Source organism: Pseudorasbora parva, chromosome 1 (genome assembly GCF_024679245.1).
Source record: "Pseudorasbora parva isolate DD20220531a chromosome 1, ASM2467924v1, whole genome shotgun sequence".
NCBI lineage: Eukaryota > Metazoa > Chordata > Actinopteri > Cypriniformes > Gobionidae > Pseudorasbora > Pseudorasbora parva.
This window is the reverse complement of record NC_090172.1, coordinates 59,529,245-59,546,171: the sequence shown is the minus strand read 5'-3', so window position 1 is coordinate 59,546,171 and position 16,927 is coordinate 59,529,245. Positions and strand designations below refer to the sequence as shown.

At 41.9% G+C, this 16,927-nt stretch overlaps 1 protein-coding gene across 1 annotated transcript in view; it reads left to right on the top strand.

The window, feature by feature from the left end:
* Positions 1 to 16,927, top strand: part of fgf11a (fibroblast growth factor 11a) — a 105,002-nt gene that overhangs the window by 51,052 nt on the left and 37,023 nt on the right. The window contains exon 2 of the mRNA XM_067446976.1: positions 5,116 to 5,226. Within this exon, the coding sequence (XP_067303077.1) occupies positions 5,116 to 5,226 (111 nt within the window). The remainder of the gene's footprint in view (positions 1 to 5,115; positions 5,227 to 16,927) is intronic.

Genomic DNA, 16,927 nt, shown 5'->3' with positions numbered 1-16,927 from the left:
CTAACCCAAAACTACTCGCATCTGCACTGACCATAGTGGGTTTCTCAGGATCGTAATATGCAAGAACAGGAGCTCTGGCTAACTTGCACTTCACTTTATTCAGAGCCTGCTCATGAACTTCTGTCCAAAGCCAGCTTGCATCCTTCTTCAGCAGAGCTGTGACTGGCTGTAGCTCTGTGGAAAGCTCTGGCACGAATTTGCCCAAATAATTAATAATTCCCAGAATTTGCCTGAGCTCTGTCACATTAGTGGGACTAGGCATATCGGTGATTGCCTTCACCTTGGTTGCATCTGGCTTGATTCCTTCATGACTGATAGTGTGGCCAAAATACTGCAGCTCAGATTTGTTAAAGTGACATTTATCACGGTTCAGTTTCAGACCTGATTCTCTTATAGTTCTCAGATCAGCCTCAAGATTCTCATCATGCTCGTTTTGGTCCTTGCCATACACAAGTATGTCATCCATGACAACCACAGTGCCTTTGTGTCCAGTTAAAAGTCTACTCATTTCTCTTTGGAAGATTTCAGGCGCTGAAGTAACCCCAAATGGCAGTCTATTAAAACAGAACCGTCCCACAGGAGTTATAAATGTGGTCAACTTCACGCAGCTTGGGTCCAAAGGGATTTGCCAAAACCCTGAGGATGCATCCAGAGTAGAAAATACACAGGCTCCTGAGAGTTTGGGGGCAATATCCTCCAACGTCGGAAGAATGAAGCGCTCACGCTTTACGGCCTGATTCAAACGTTTGAGGTCGACACAAATCCTGACAGAACCATTTTTCTTCACTACGGGCACCATTGGGGCGCACCATTCCGTTGGTTCGATGACTTCAGAGATTATTCCTAAGGACTGCATCCGCTTCAGCTCCGCTTCTACCTTAGGCAATAGAGGAAAGGGAATTCTACGAGGGCTGGCGAGACTGTAAGGAGTGGCTGATGACTTAAGCTCAATTTTCACTGGTTCACAATTGAGCAGACCGATGTCTCCATAGACATCATTGTGATCTGTGATTTCATCCACTCTCTGTACTAAGCCCATCTTACAAGCAGTGCTTCGACTGAGCAAATTGTTTGCAAATGGCCCATCCACAACAAAAACCCAAAAATCAAAATTTTCCCCTTTTCTTTCAGTTTTTGCTAGGAATTTTCCCATACAGCTCACTTTCCCCCCAGGACTTCTCACGTTTATACTGGTTTTGTCCAGTGGAGGGCGCTCTTGTAAGCTCTCAAATGTACAGCGTGACATGATGGTGATGTCAGCACCAGTATCAATTTTGAACTTGACTGATGTGCGCTGTATAGGCAGAGTAATGCACCATCTGTCCTCATTGGCTGACTCATTCATTACAGACCCAAGGAAAAATGTATCACAAGTGTCAGTGTCACACACTACCAACTCTTTGACATTTTTGGTTTTACTTGCAATGGCAAAATGTCCCAATTTATTGCATCTCCTGCATCGCTTATTACGTGCGGGGCAATTATTCTCCGTGTGTGTGTGATTACAACGTGTGCAGTCTATGGTTTGTTTCCTCTCACCACCCTTTTCCTTATTTGGTGTTCCTGTAAAGCGCTTGCCTTTCCGGTGTCCGTGCTGCACTGCGTTCACTTCAGCAGCCGCTCCCCCACTCGCATTTTGAGTCTTAATGAGCTCAGACTGCCGCGCGATCTGGACCGCTTTGTCCAAAGTCAGTTCTACCAGAAAGACTCGGGGAGAAATATATTAACAATAGTGCATTTATTAACAGCTCAGCAAGCTGATAGTGTACAGAGTCATTTTGGCGTAGGCCCCGTCCGAAGAGCATAATCCGAGGGTCTCGGATCTGCAATTCCTGCCTGAAGACAAGGGCAGGGGCGCAGCCGACCCCCCGGTAGGGTATGGACAGGGCCATCCTGGTGGTGGTGGGGAGGATGGGGGTAATCGTCACTTCAGTATCTGCGAACTCAAACATGTGTAAGTACAGAGCCTTTATACCGTGAGCATGAGAATATCATTGGATTAGAGTGAAGGCATTAGGTGACGTAGTAATTGAGTCTTCCCAGCAGAACTTATGCTAGAGCTTTCATTTCAGGTTCCATTTGTAACCTCTGGGAAACATCACGATCAGCAATCCCTATGACTACTCTGTCTCGTATTTGTTCCTCCTTGCTTGCGCCGAACTCGCAGTATTCAGCCAGTTCATATAGGCATCTCACAAAAGCCTCGACAGTCTCTCCCGATCTCTGTGCGCGCTGGTGAAAACAGGCCCTCTCGTGTATAACGTTCCTCCGGGGAACGAAATGTTCATTAAATTTGCCAACAACAGTTTCGTAATTATTTGCATGTGAAGCTTCAGTAAACGTGAACGATCCGAATACCGCTTCGGCATCTTTGCCCATTGCATAAAGCAGGGAATTTACTTGTACTTCACCACTTTCCTTGTTCAGCTTCGTTGCGATGCGAAACCGGGAGAACCGCTGGATCCATGCAGGCCAGGTCGCAGGCTGTGCGAAGTCGAAAGCCTCTGGTGCGTTGAACTTGGACATTATCACTCAAAACACGATGAATTGGCTCGTGGGTGTAACGTACACTTCTGACACCATGTCACAAGAGGGAACACTGAAGTGACTTATCAACTGAGCGTTTATTGAACACACAGCATGAACTGCACAGGCAAAAAACAACACTGCCCTTCAGCCGGGCTTTTCTCTATATCCCCCCCCCCATGTGGGTGGAGTCCCATCAACAGGTACAACATAATAAGGCAGGTTCCACACAAAAGGGTACAGCCCCAAATACAGCTTTTGTTCCTTTTTATGGGAGTGTTAGTGCTATAACTCTGAGAAGAAGAGTAGATACAAGAAAGAGAAACCCTGAATGGTTTATTCCTGTCATTTCACCATAATCCCATTCGGGTCACGGCACCAACGTAACTCCTCTGGTTCCCCTCGCACCTTTCCAAGCGGGATTCAATGAGGATTAGAACCAGAGTCTCCGACATGGGAGGCGGGCATACTAACAAGAACACTAAAGACCGCAGTCTCTAGCGTTTGTTGCTAGTGCACATCTTGAGGCCAGGGGAGTGAGGTTTACCTGTACAGTTCCCACTAGATTGCTTTTTTTACACTCATCCCCTTAACCTCACTCCTATCTTCACGACACCAAATGTAACAGCTCCAGTTCTACTTGCCTCCCTCCAAACGTGATTCTAACAGCCATTTCTGGCATGGGCAACTGGCATGCTAACAAGGACGCTAAAGTCTGCAGTCTCTAGTTAGTGCCCCTCTTGAGGTCATAGGATTGAGGTTTACCTGTTCAGCTTTCACTAGAGCTTTCTTCCATTACACTGACCCACCTAAACCTCACTTCCTTTGGGTATCGGCACCAAGGTAAACCCTCTGGTTCCACTCGCACCACTCTCAGCAGGATTCGAATCAGCATCTCTGGCATGGATGAGTGGCATGTTAACAAGGACGCTAAAGTCTACAGTCTCTAGCTAGTGCCCCTCTTGAGGTCATAGGAGTGAGGTTTATCTGTACAGCTCTCACTATAGCTTTCTTCCATTACACTGACCCACCTAAACCTCCCTCCTTTTGGGTCACGGCACCAAGGTAAACCCTCTGGTTCCACTCGCACCACTCTCAGCAGGATTCGAATCAGCATCTCTGGCATGAGAGAGCGGCATGCTAACAAGGAAGCTAAAGACCACAGTCTTTTTTAAGAGTACCTCTTAACTCTTTCCTCGCCACTCTCGTTATTTGCCACAAAAAAAACGCTTCCAGGCCAAAAACGGAATTTTCCGGGTTTCCGTGTTTTCACTGTCAGACGCTAGGGGGCGCTATTACACATCTTCTGAATAAGTACTGAATCTCCTGATCAAAACATGCACGAGGAAGACGCAGAAAAACAAGAGATCACATGTAATCATATGCATATGAAAAATAGCGTGAACATCGACATTAAACATCATATAAATCAAAACTGCCGAATGTTAGTGAATGAAATGTGGATTTTCAGATATTCATAAAACAAAATATTCTATGGGCTATTAAAATTTGGTGAAAATGGTCAAATACCCTGGCGGTGGCTGGAAACTTTTTTTTAACGCTGGTGTGGAAAGTGTTAAGTTGGGTTGGGTAACGAAACCAATATGGCATCGGTACCTATATAACCGGTTTCTACCAGATTGAATCAGAACACAGATTTCAGTTCCTCATTTCGGTGCCACCCACTTGAGTTCAAATGCGCTGCTGCACTTTGGACAGACGTGCTCAGCGCTCGTCACATATCACCACTATTCTGTGTTTTTAATGTTTATTGTGTTTATGTTTAATGTTTATGTTTATTGTAGATTCCAGACATTTAAATGCACATAAATACTAGCAAAAACACACAATGATGTCTATAGCTGCAATAACAATCCAAGTTATTATTTGACTACGTGTCTTACTCATATCAGATACACACATTATATAAGTTACTATATTAACTCTTTTCTTCTCCCAGTTCAGCGGTCACTTACTTTCATGTATTTCGTGAGACGTAGATGAATTTACGTGATGAAAATCCGAAAGATCCGATTCTCTGAGGCACAAACTAACATAGGGGTGCCCATCGCGCATTATAGATCAACTAACATGATCATTATGAAAACGCATTTACTTACACATATTTAAAAATCAGAATACCAGATAGTTCATAATATAATAAACATTATATTTTGAATAAAAAATAAAAAAATACATGTGATACAGCGCTATTGTGGATGCTGTGTGTCATGTGAGAAGCACGATGCGTCGCCATGAAAACAGTAAGCGATGCGTTTTAAAATATTTGGCCAGAGAATATGGTCATATTTCTGCTAAATAAAGCTGAACCTTGAAGATGGTAAAAAAATAAAAATAAAAAATAAAAAAAAGCTATTCTTTAATGACATCCACTGTAAGTTTGTGGGAGTTTTTTGTTTTTTGTTTAGGCACCGGTACCATTTTAGAAATTACCAGTTTGGCATAAAAAAGTATCATAAAAAAACCAAACCATGTGGCTCTTAAGGTTTACTTACACAGCTCTTACTAGCTTTCTTCCATTACGTAGGCACAACATGTTTAATTAAATGTTCTCTCTTTTTCTCTTAGAGCCTCAGCTGAAAGGTATCGTCACACGTCTGTATTGTCGGCATGGCTTCTACCTGCAGATGTTACCCGATGGCACCTTGGACGGCACAAAGGACGAAAACAGCTCCTTCTGTAAGTGTGTGTGTGTGTGTGTGTGTGTGTGTGTGTGTGTGTGTGTGTGTGTGTGTGTGTGTGTGTGTGTGTGTGTGTGTGTGCGTGCGTGCGTGCGTGCGTGCGTGCGCGCGTGCGTGCGTGCGTGCGTATGGGTGTGCGTGTGCGCTCCAATCTTATTTGAACACATGTTTTAAGAGCTTTTAAAAATCCGGTTAACCTTACCTGAACTCACTATCACATTACATCCCACAGATTATAATGGGAAACAAACATCAAAGTGTGCCAGGTCTCTCTCTCTCTCTCTCTCTCTCTCTCTCTCTCTCTCTCTCTCTCTCTCTCTCTCTCTCTCTCTCTCTCTCTCTCTCTCTCTCTCTCTCTCTCTCTCTCTCGTTCTGTCTGTGTCTCTTCCTGTGGAGTATAATACCTTGCCCTCCTCACAGCAGTATAAACCACTATCCACATAAGCCAGATACTGTAAGGGCAATGTCCTTTTCTCCTTTTTTTCATTCAGAGGTTACTCTGTCAAAGCCCAGGAGACCAAATCAAGAACTGCTTTTTGCAAAGTTTAGAACTTAAGAATTGGCTTACTTTCAATTCATGAATGTGAGCTTGAATTGAATTGGCCACACCCAGAGAAAGTTGAAATTTGATTTAAAATGACACAAAGAGGATTTGACTGAATTGTAACTGTCTATCCATCCATTTATCTGTCTGTCTGCCATTCAATCTATCATTCTGTTGTTCCATCCATCCCTCCATTTATCATCTATCTGTCTGTCTGCCATTCGATCTATCGTTCTGTTGTTCCGTCCATCCCTCCATTTATCATCTATCTGTCTGTCTGCCATTTGATCTATCGTTCTGTTGTTCCATCCATCCCTCCATTTATCATCTATCTGTCTGTCTGCCATTCGATCTATCGTTCTGTTGTTTCGTCCATCCATCCCTCCATCCATCATCTATCTTTCTGTGTTTTGTTCAATCTATTGGTCTGTTGTTCTATCCATCCATCCATCCATCATCTATCATCTATCTGTCTGTCTGTTGTTAAATCTATTGTTCTCAGGGCCGGCGCTCCGCACACGCACATCACGCACTGCGCGTAGGGCACCAAGTGCTTGGGGGGGGCACCAAAAAATCTGGGTCGTGAAAAAATCATCACAATAGGCTAGCCTACTAGTATAAATAACACATAAAATATTTCTAAAAGCATGTTAATATACAAATGCAATACAAAAGTAATATAGGCTGTTATGAAGGACTGTCATGTGTACATAATAATGTACTATGATTGTTTAAAATCATAGTTTACCGCGAACTGAAAGTATTAGTAGCATAGATCCTTATCTATCGCAATCGTGCATAGACAATTCTAATGGAGAACGAGTATTCCTCTGTACTATAATTATTATAAGACATGTTTACATATATTTACCTTGAGTGCTATATTCTTTGTTGTACATTCGCGAGCTAAATGTGTATGCCGTAAATGCACCGTTGTGTTGTTTACATAAAGGCAGCCGGAATGGCGCTAATGACGTTACGGCCGGGAGTTCGAGCCCCGCTCAGAACAGGATTCTTACATGATGATAAAATAAGCCTACATGACAATTTATAGGCTAGTAAGTGCGGATTTCATTTCTTGTGTAACAGTTTAGTACTTTGTACTGTTATTTGTCCATTGTTATCATAATTACACATCATTTATGTGTACTGCTAGAACCACAAAATTGCCCCGACTTATGGTGGAGAATAAATGTTACAGAAGAAACATCAGAGTCCTTATTGCATTCTAACTGGATGTGCCATAGTGATTGCAACCAATTACAACCAGACAATTTAAGTACTTCAAAACATAGGCCTAGACCAAATTAGTCGAGAAAAAGGTGAATCTCTGTGCCAGACTCCCTCTGGTTTTCAGTAGAATCCCTGAATATTTTGTCTTGTGGTTATCAATGGGGACGTGGCTCAGAAACTGTCATATGATGACCTGATAGCTGATTTTGCAGCTAGGAAATGTAGACGTGTGCCTCTGTAGGGCCTCTGACAACTGATGGTAGTGAAAATGTTTAATATAGTTCTATAGAATAGCAGAATGGACTCTTTATAGAGATGTAGTCCCTCTGTTGAGTAATTTGTGCAGTTCTGTGCAGTTATGCATGGTTATTAGCAGTTTAAAACGTGCACTTTAAAATTCATACTTTATAAAATTCATAGACTTATTCTATTTACACAAAACTTTTTTTTTGCACTTTTAACTTTCTGTGTTTACATTGTTCAGTTTCAATTATTCATTTGCAGCAGTTATTTTGGAAGTAAAGAGAACCTAAATAAGAAATTCTGAATGGTAGTTATTTCTTTGGTGGGTGGGTGTTTGTTTGGGGAGGGGAGGATAGGGTAGGGTGGGTTGGGTGGTGGGGTGTTGGGGGGGGGGGGCACCGCCAAGCATTTGTGCTTAGGGCACCCAAATGGCTAGCACCGGCCCTGATTGTTCTGTTGTTCCATCCATCCATCCATCCATACAACCATCCATCCATCCATTTGTGTGTTGTTCGATTTATTATTCTGTTGTTCCATCCATCCATCTTTTTGCAACCCATTTTTTAAATATTTTTTTCGAATGCTTAAATTCAACACTGTCTTGACAAAAGAAAAGTTTCTTTGATATTCAATCAATTTTAATTATACTCCTTTACATTCAAATCTAAATTGTAATTTAGCTAAATTAATTTCAAATTCAGGAACACCACTAATATTATATTAGTAAGAGCAACTTTGACTGATCTTGGAAAAGCTCAGCACAGTTTGAGACATTAATCTCGTCCCTTCAGAAACTCTAGCACATGTGAGATGACTCTGCTCTTTTTCTCAAGAGAAAACATGTGAAGTGTTAGGCACCAACAAAAGTTCTCAGAAAGCAGGCTTACTCTTGAAGCAGATAAGAGTATAATTTCACATATTGAAGAGATGTAATCAGTTACAATTTATTTAATAATGTACTTAATGTTCCAATCCTAATGTACAGTATGGGCTCTCCTAAAATACGCAGCAGTCTCCTCATAATTTACATGTGCCCCTCTTGAGAAGCATTTCTGAGCACAGCCGAGCAGATGCCCTGTAATGTCTTTTTAATATAGGAACGTAATAAGCAAAACAAAACAATCCAATCCCACAAGGTTTTCCCAATTTTTACAGACATCTTGAAAACCTTCCAGAGACAAAACTGTTATGTCAGTCGATAAAAGGATTTTCATAAGTGTTTCTATCCACGCATAAATCTTGCAAGTCATTTAACAGTGCCTTGTTGGTTGATTTGGTGTGTGTCAGATGTTGTGTAAGTGTGTGTTCACTGTAGTGGGTTTGACAGAAGGGAACCATCTGGGAACAGCTGTGTGGATTGTGTTGGAGACAAAGTTAAATAACTTTTTATAGAGCTTCTTAAGAGGTGAAAGAAAGAGAAAGCAAGCAGCAGAGCTGTGTGATTGCTGTCTAGCCTTTATGGTTATTATATATGGATTGTGCACTGAGGTGAGAGAAAGGTGAAATTGCTGTTAACTGACTTACAGCTTGCTTTGTTTCCTTAAATTAGGACTGAACCTGTTCTAGTGAAACGCTGCGGGTCAGGATTTGCCAGTTGCTTAACCTTATGAAGAGAGGCTTCCTGTATGACTTTCTCCTTTATATGTAACATTAAAAAAGATATTTTGAAGAAAGCTTCTGTATTTTTTTGGTCAACTGAGTAAAAGTTAATAGGGTACAAATTAACATTTGAATTCAATAATTTTCATTAAATGGACAAACTGGAACATTCTTTGAAATATCATCCACAGAAGACATCTTACAGGTTTGGAATGACACGAGGGTGAGTTATTCAGGTCCTGTGTTCACTACTGCACAGAATCGGGTTCTGTGTTCACAACTGCTCAGACTCGGGTCCTGTGTTCACTACTGCACAGAATCGGGTTCTGTGTTCACAACTGCTCAGACTCAGGTCCTGTGTTCACTACTGCTCAGACTCGGGTCCTGTGTTCACTACTGTGCAGAATCAGGTTCTGTGTTCACTACTGCTCAGACTCAGGTCCTGTGTTCACTACTGCTCAGACTCGGGTCCCGTGTTCACTACTGCGCAGACTCGGGTCCCGTGTTCACTTCTGCGCAGACTCGGGTACCGTGTTCACTACTGTGCAGAATCGGTTCCTGTGTTCACTAATGCTCAGACTCAGGTGCTGTGTTCACTAATGCTCAGACTTGGGTCCTGTGTTCACTACTGCGCAGAATCTGTACCCGTGTTCACTACTGCTCAGACTCGGGACCTGTGTTCACTACTGCACAGAATCGGTTCCCGTGTTCACTACTGCTCAGACTCTGGACCTGTGTTCACTACTGCTCAGACTCGGGTCCTGTGTTCACTACTGCTCAGACTCGGGACCTGTGTTCACTACTGCTCAGACTCTGGTCCTATGTTCACTACTGCTTAGACTCGGGTCCTGTGCTCACTACTGCTCAGACTCAGGTCCTGTGTTCACTACTGCTTAGACTCGGGTCATGTGCTCACTACTGCTCAGACTCGGGTCCTGTGTTCACTACTGCTTAGACTCGGGTCCTGTGTTCACTACTGCTTAGACTCGGGTCCTGTGTTCACTACTAAATGGACAAACTGGAACATTCTTTGAAATATCATCCACAGAAGACATCTTACAGGTTTGGAATGACACGAGGGTGAGTTATTCAGGTCCTGTGTTCACTACTGCACAGACTCGGGTCCTGTGTTTACTACTGCGCAGACTCGGGTCCAGTTTTCACTACTGCTCAGACTCGGGTCCCGTGTTCACTACTGCTCAGACTCGGGTCACGTGTTCACTACTGCAAAGACTCGGGTCCTGTGTTCACTACTGCTCAGACTTGGGTCCCGTGTTCACTACTGCGCAGACTCGGGTCCCGTGTTCACTACTACGCAGACTCGGGTCCCGTGTTCACTACTGCGCAGAATCGGTTCCCGTGTTCACTACTGCTCAGACTCTGGACCTGTGTTCACTACTGCTCAGACTCGGGTCATGTGTTCACTACTGCTTAGACTCGGGTCCTGTGTTCACTACTGCTCAGGCTCGGGACCTGTGTTCACTACTGCTCAGACTCGGGTCCTGTGTTCACAACTGCTTAGACTCGGGTCCTGTGCTCACTACTGCTCAGACTTGGGTCCTGTGTTCACTCCTGCTTAGACTCAGGTCCTGTGCTCACTACTGCTCACACTTGGGTCCCGTGTTCACTACTGCTCAGAGTCGGGTCCCGTGTTAACTACTGCTCAGAATCGTGTCCTGTGTTCACTACTGCTCAGACTCGGGTCATGTGTTCACTACTGCTCAGACTCAGGTCCCGTGTTAACTACTGCTCAGAATCGGGTCCTGTGTTTACTACTGCTCAGACTCGGGTCCTGTGTTCACTACTGCTCAGACTCGGGTCCCGTGTTAACTACTGCTCAGAATCAGGTCCTGTGTTCACTACTGCTCAGACTCGGGTCCTGTGTTCACTACTGCTCAGACTCGGGGTCCTGTGTTCACTACTGCTCAGACTCGGGACCTGTGTTCACTACTGCTCAGACTTGGGTCCTGTGTTCACTACTGCTCAGACCCAGGTCCTGTGCTCACTACTGCTCAGACTCGGGTCCCGTGTTCAATACTACTCACACTTGGGTCCCGTGTTCACTAATGCTCAGACTCGAGTCCCGTGTTAACTACTGCTCAGAATCGGGTCCTGTGTTCACTACTCCTCAGACTCGGGTCCTGTGTTCACTACTGCGCAGACTCGGGTCCAGTGTTCACTACTGCTCAGACTCGGGTCCCATGTTTACTACTGCTCAGACTCGGGTCACGTGTTCACTACTGCGCAGACTCGGGTACTGTGTTCACTACTGCTCAGACTTGGGTCCCGTGTTTACTACTGCGCAGACACAGAAAAATCTGTTCACTAACAGTCAGTTAAGACTAAGTGTGATACTTGCATGTCTCGCCCATTTGAATGGATTTGAGGCTCAGTTGGGCTCAGTTGAGGCCCAGTTTATCTTAACATCAAGTTATCTTGATGTGAGAGAATCAGTTTGAGTCAGAGGATGTGTGTTTGGTGTGGGTGTTTTTTTTTCTGTGCTTCAGGGTCGAGAAAGAGCAGAGAGCATTGACAAGTTAAGCTGGCAGATCTCTGCTACACCCACCCCTCCTCTATCTCTCTCTATCTCTCCTCTTTCTCTGTCGGTCTGTCTCTTTGACTGAGGTCAGGTGTTAGAGGTTTGCCCTCTCATTAGCACTGAGGGGGTCTCTGTAAAGCTGCTCTTTATGCACCACACTGCGGCGTATGCTAATTAGACCCCAAAAACTGCCAAATCAGCATGGAGAAAGAATAAATAATTAACATGCTCTGATTCATATCTAGAAGCCCTCTGTTGTAATGATATACAATTCCATCATTAAATAGGCAAACAATTGACTGTTATGCTCTGGTCCATCCTGATAGACCCTGGTAGAATGGCTTTGGAAACTTCCATGGTAGGTTCCATAGGACCCTTTATTTTTAAGAATGTATAGCCTTCCCATCAGGCAGCTTTTTGATCTTTATACTTGCCTCAGAACCAGACCTGACCTGGAAGCCTTCATAAAAGTCAGTTTACACACACAAGCTCTTGCAAACATGCCCTGTAATTTTCATCCAAACTAATGAAAACAACAGTACTCTAATTGATCAAAGTTTATTGCAGCCCCTTGCAGGTCAAGTTGAGTAACAAAGAATAAGAAGGTTAGTAACTCTGTGCTAGAATTAAATTTTCCTCTCTTCGGGATGGTGGGAAATTATTACAGTTCATGTTCTCCAGTTCATCCACTTTAAGGTACAGCTTACATTTTGTCTTATGTAATTCATAAACCCTTGTTATTAGTGACACCGGTGGCTGCTAAGTGTACTGCAGCCAGCAACTTACTTTGCTTGTGCTGACTGAACGTGATTCAATGCCCTGATATTCTCACGGCGAGTTGCTTGGAAGTAAAAGAAGTTGGAAATACCTTTTCAGTGACATTCTGTTAACAATCATCCAGATGTGTCCACGCTGCTCTGAGCGATGTTTAGATGAATATGTAAATATGTGCTGCACGCTGTCCTCCCAATAACAAAATAAACAACCAACAAAAATGACAGCGGTGAAGAAAGCATCTGATTATAGCAATGTGGAAATGTTAGCCCCAGCTCACCGCCATCATGTCGACAGATGAGGTTATTAAGATTACACTGTTATGATAGTTTGATTAAGTATTTTTAAGACTATATAGAATGGCTCCTTCAATATTATCCTGAACAGTGTATAATCATTCGGTTCATGTGTCAGAGAACGGAAGAGAGGCTCTCTGGAGCGAAAACATTAAATTCATTTGATTTTCCTGAAAAAAAGGTCCATAAAAATCAGTCTACAGTTTTTCATAGACAACCTAAGAATTTTCATTAAAATCTGTTCACATATATAATAAATAATAGCAATTAATACATGAAAAATCTTACGTATAGCCCCTTTAATTTCTTTAAGCAAACTTTTGAGTTTTATACACATTAGTAACGATCCCCAGATGGCACAGTGCTTGTCCCGGCAGTTCCCAGCAAAGCCAAAAGAACAGCTGGTATGACAGTGATAGGTGTTTCATCACAGAGTGTGTGCCCCCTTGCCTTGTGGACTGGCAGTCATCCTTTCTTTTTAATCTTCACTTCAACCACAAGTTGATTATGAAATGTCTTGATTAGCAAAATGGGAAAGGAACGATGAGACTCTTGCTGTGTGTGTGTGTGTGTGTGTGTGTGTGTGTGTGTGTGTGTGTGTGTGTGTGTGTGTGTGTGTGTGTGTGTGTGTGTGTGTGTGTGTGTGTGTGTGTGTGTGTGTGTGTGTGTGTGAGTGTGTGTGTGTGCTTGTTTTTGTGACATATCAGGACAAAAATGTGTATAATAACATGTGTATGACACAGGTATTACAGAAAATGGTGACATATCAGGACATTACCCCATGTCCCCACTTTTCAAAATGCTTATAAATCATACAGGAGGAGTTTTTTTGAAAAAGTAAAAATGCAGAATGTTTCCTGTGATGGGTAGGTTTAGGGGTAGGGGCAGTGTAAGGGGATAGACAATACGGTTTGTACAGTATAAAACACATTACGCCTATGGAATGTCCCCACAATTCACAAAAACAAACATGTGTGTGTGTGTGTGTGTGTGTGTGTGTGTGTGTGTGTGTGTGTGTGTGTGTGTGTGTGTGTGTGTGTGTGTGTGTGTGTGTGTGTGTGTGTGTGTGTGTGTGTGTGTGCGTGTGTGCGTGTGTGTACACACTCAGCCAATGAACATCTTGAGCTGATCATGCATTTCACGCCTGCTCAAGAACATACACTTGAAAAGATAAGAGAGAGAGAGTCAGGTGGAGTTGGTTTTCTTTGCAACTAAATCTTTCCTTATTACAGCATTTTTCTACTTCTCTACCTCACCCTCCCCTATACTGAATGTCTTTAATTAAAGAAGATAATAATACAAATATACTGTGTGGTCTTCACAGAGGACACATAGGCACTGCAAAGTTTAGAGTCATAACAACATTTAAACACAGGAGAGATTCCCCTACATTATTGTTCTTTGTTTGGGTGGAATTCTCACAATAGTGATAAAATAGAAAGGTAATTGTGACACTATATCTAACGTGCAACAGTATTGTGACTTTTTTTTTTTAATTTAGCACAAAAACAAAGTTCACAGTGTCCACAGATGCAAAGAACTCGACAGCTTTTTAAACCAAAGACAACACCACACAAACTGAGGGTCTAAATACACTAGATAATGAGCAACTAAACAAGGAATAGCTGGAACTTATATATCAACCAATGAGTAACTATGGAAACAAACTAGAAACGGGAATAAAAGGCTGTATCAAAACAGGTAGAGTGTTCTGTTATAGCCTTCATAGTCATAACAGGGCTGACATGAAGTTCACAGACGACCTCCGTGGTTGTATCAGGATAGACAGGAAGTTCAGGGACGTCCTCTGTGGTCATACCAGGGCAAACAGGAAGGATGACCTTGGTGGTCATATCAGGGCAGACGGGGAGCTCACAGACTGGAACCAGCAGAGGACTGAGCTCTAGGAGTGGGCTCTGGAGCGGACTTATAGTATTCTCAGGCACCCAAAATGCCAATGAAAACCCTAATAAGTTGATTTAACTCAATTGATTTGAGTAAACTCGTTCCCTCAATTCAATTGAGTAATGGAGTCTCCCAAAACTTGTATATTTAAGTTCACTTAACTTGGTGCTCACGTTCACTGTACTTCAATTGTTAAGATCACCAAACTGGGTACACCAGAAGTTCAGTACACCATGCTGGGTACAACCAATCAAAACTTCAAAATGCATTGCAGCATGAATAAATTATACATCTGAATTGTGACACATTTTCTTTCATTCTTACTATTAGCTTTTACTTTTGCTCTTTTGATCTGATGTTTTTGTAGCTTGTTTTATGTTCAGAGTTGATCTGTTTATCGGATTTTTTCTTTTTTTCATTGTCACCACTGTAGAGATTCATACACGGATTCTTGATGTCTCTGCATGTCTAACTAATGCCGTAGATTTAAACATTTCGTGCACGAAAAATAAAATAAGTTCAATTACAACCAGAGTATTAGACTCTGCATGAGATCAGGGATTCTGCCAATATATAATTATGTTATTATCATCATCAATGAATTAACAACATCACTTGATGATATTTTCTCTTGACTTGTGTTCCATAACAAATGTGTCTCACAAACACGAAGCAGCCAGAGAAACACTAATATTACACAGTCAAGGGTCAAGAGCCCAACTAAAGCAAACACTGATCTCCATCATGGTGACTTCAAACGAAACTATTATTTTCATTAAAACAGAAATAAAGTCAATCTGGTTAGTTATAAGTTAGTTCACATATTAGTAACTTACGAATTTTTACTTACCGATTTTAAGATTGCACAGAATGAAAAAGTCTCCATCTTAATTTGAATCAGCAACAGAAAAGGATCGCCTTTTGTAAATGTCCTCCAATCAGTGAATTAGTTCTTGTTGCCAGGCAGAACTCCTTGAATGGCCAATCACATCAAAGCAAGAGTAGAGTGAGCTTTTTTAATTAATTATGATTTTGAGTTCATTCAACTTGAAATCTTAAATATATGATTCATTTTGTATACGTTAATAAGTTATACTAACTTATATTTTTGAGTTTTTGGACTAAACTACTAATATTTAGTCAAGATTACTTGATTTGTTTAAGTAAAGACAACATTAGGGTTTACAGTGATGTAACAGAATGGCCAAAACGTTTAAAAATGTTCAGTTTTTAGTTGAAAATGGTGTAAACTGCCCCGAAAAGTCCAAGAAACGAAACAAGAAACAGAAAGAATTATAAACTGCATTTAACATCAATTGTAATTTGTAATCTTGAGCACCAAATCAGCATTTTGGAAGGATCACAAATAAATAAAAGTATGTTAAATCATACTTGCTGTTACTGTTTTACTCTGCTATGTATCTAAGCAAATAAATGCAGCCTTGGTGAGCAGAACACACTCAGGCTACACTGTTTGGGTCAAACATGGACAAACCAAACAGTTGGTTTAAATTATAAAGAAAATTAATCCAATTGGGTTTGTCCATATTTGACCCAAACATGGGTTGAAACAACCCAGCATTTTAGAGTGTACTATAGATTTTTATTTTATTTTTTGGTAATAGACTTATATTAATACTACAAGCTCTCAGGCAAAGAGTGACAACTGTATTTATCTGCAGTGTGTTTATGGCCAGAGGGAGATAAAGAGAGGGATTGTAAAAGAGCAAGATTCTGGCATCTTTTTTTGGCACACAGAAAAGGTTAACCAAAGAGAACAAGACAGCGGTGAGAAAGAAAAGATGGTGTAATGCCAGTGTCTAGACAGGGGGGGAAAAAATACTATCATTACTGAAAGAAAGGTTAAACAAATGGAAAAGAACTATGAAATTAGTTTACTTTAATTCTATAAATGTCCATCTGGTGACAGACCTTTTATTTTGAAGCATCTGGCGAATATGGTCAACTAGAGATGGAACACACTTACAGCAGATATCATTTCCTCAGCATTGCCCCCTCAAGAACACTTAAACACTCACAAAGTTTTACCAATGTTATGCCAACATTTAATGACTTTCCTTCAACTCGCCCAGGAAGAAAAAAAAAGAAAAGCGAGAAACTCTGAAGGTCTTTAACAGACAGCGAGACGTCAGAGATGTTGACAGTGTACTAACACAATGTGCTGAGGCATATTGAAAAAAAGAAAGAAAGGCTTCTCTATAATAGAGAGAGAGGATGAACGACAGGCAAGTTTTGCGCCCTGACCCATATCCCATAATGCCGAGCACAGACGGACTTTGACAGAGGCAGACCTTAGGTTGTCATCCATGTCTTTTTTTCTCCCAAAAGTCACCAAGGCAATAAATAAAGACTGACAGTCAGTCTTAGTAGTGATGCTTTGGGGTGACAAGACACCGCATATAAACACACAGACACACACGGGCCAGTGCATAACCTGATGATGAAGAAACGCTTCTCCTGTCCTTAACTATCTTCTATTCTTGTCATCATGATGGCGAACAAATTTGCCGTTGAATGTCTCAGTGTGTTTCATTATCTTTGTATG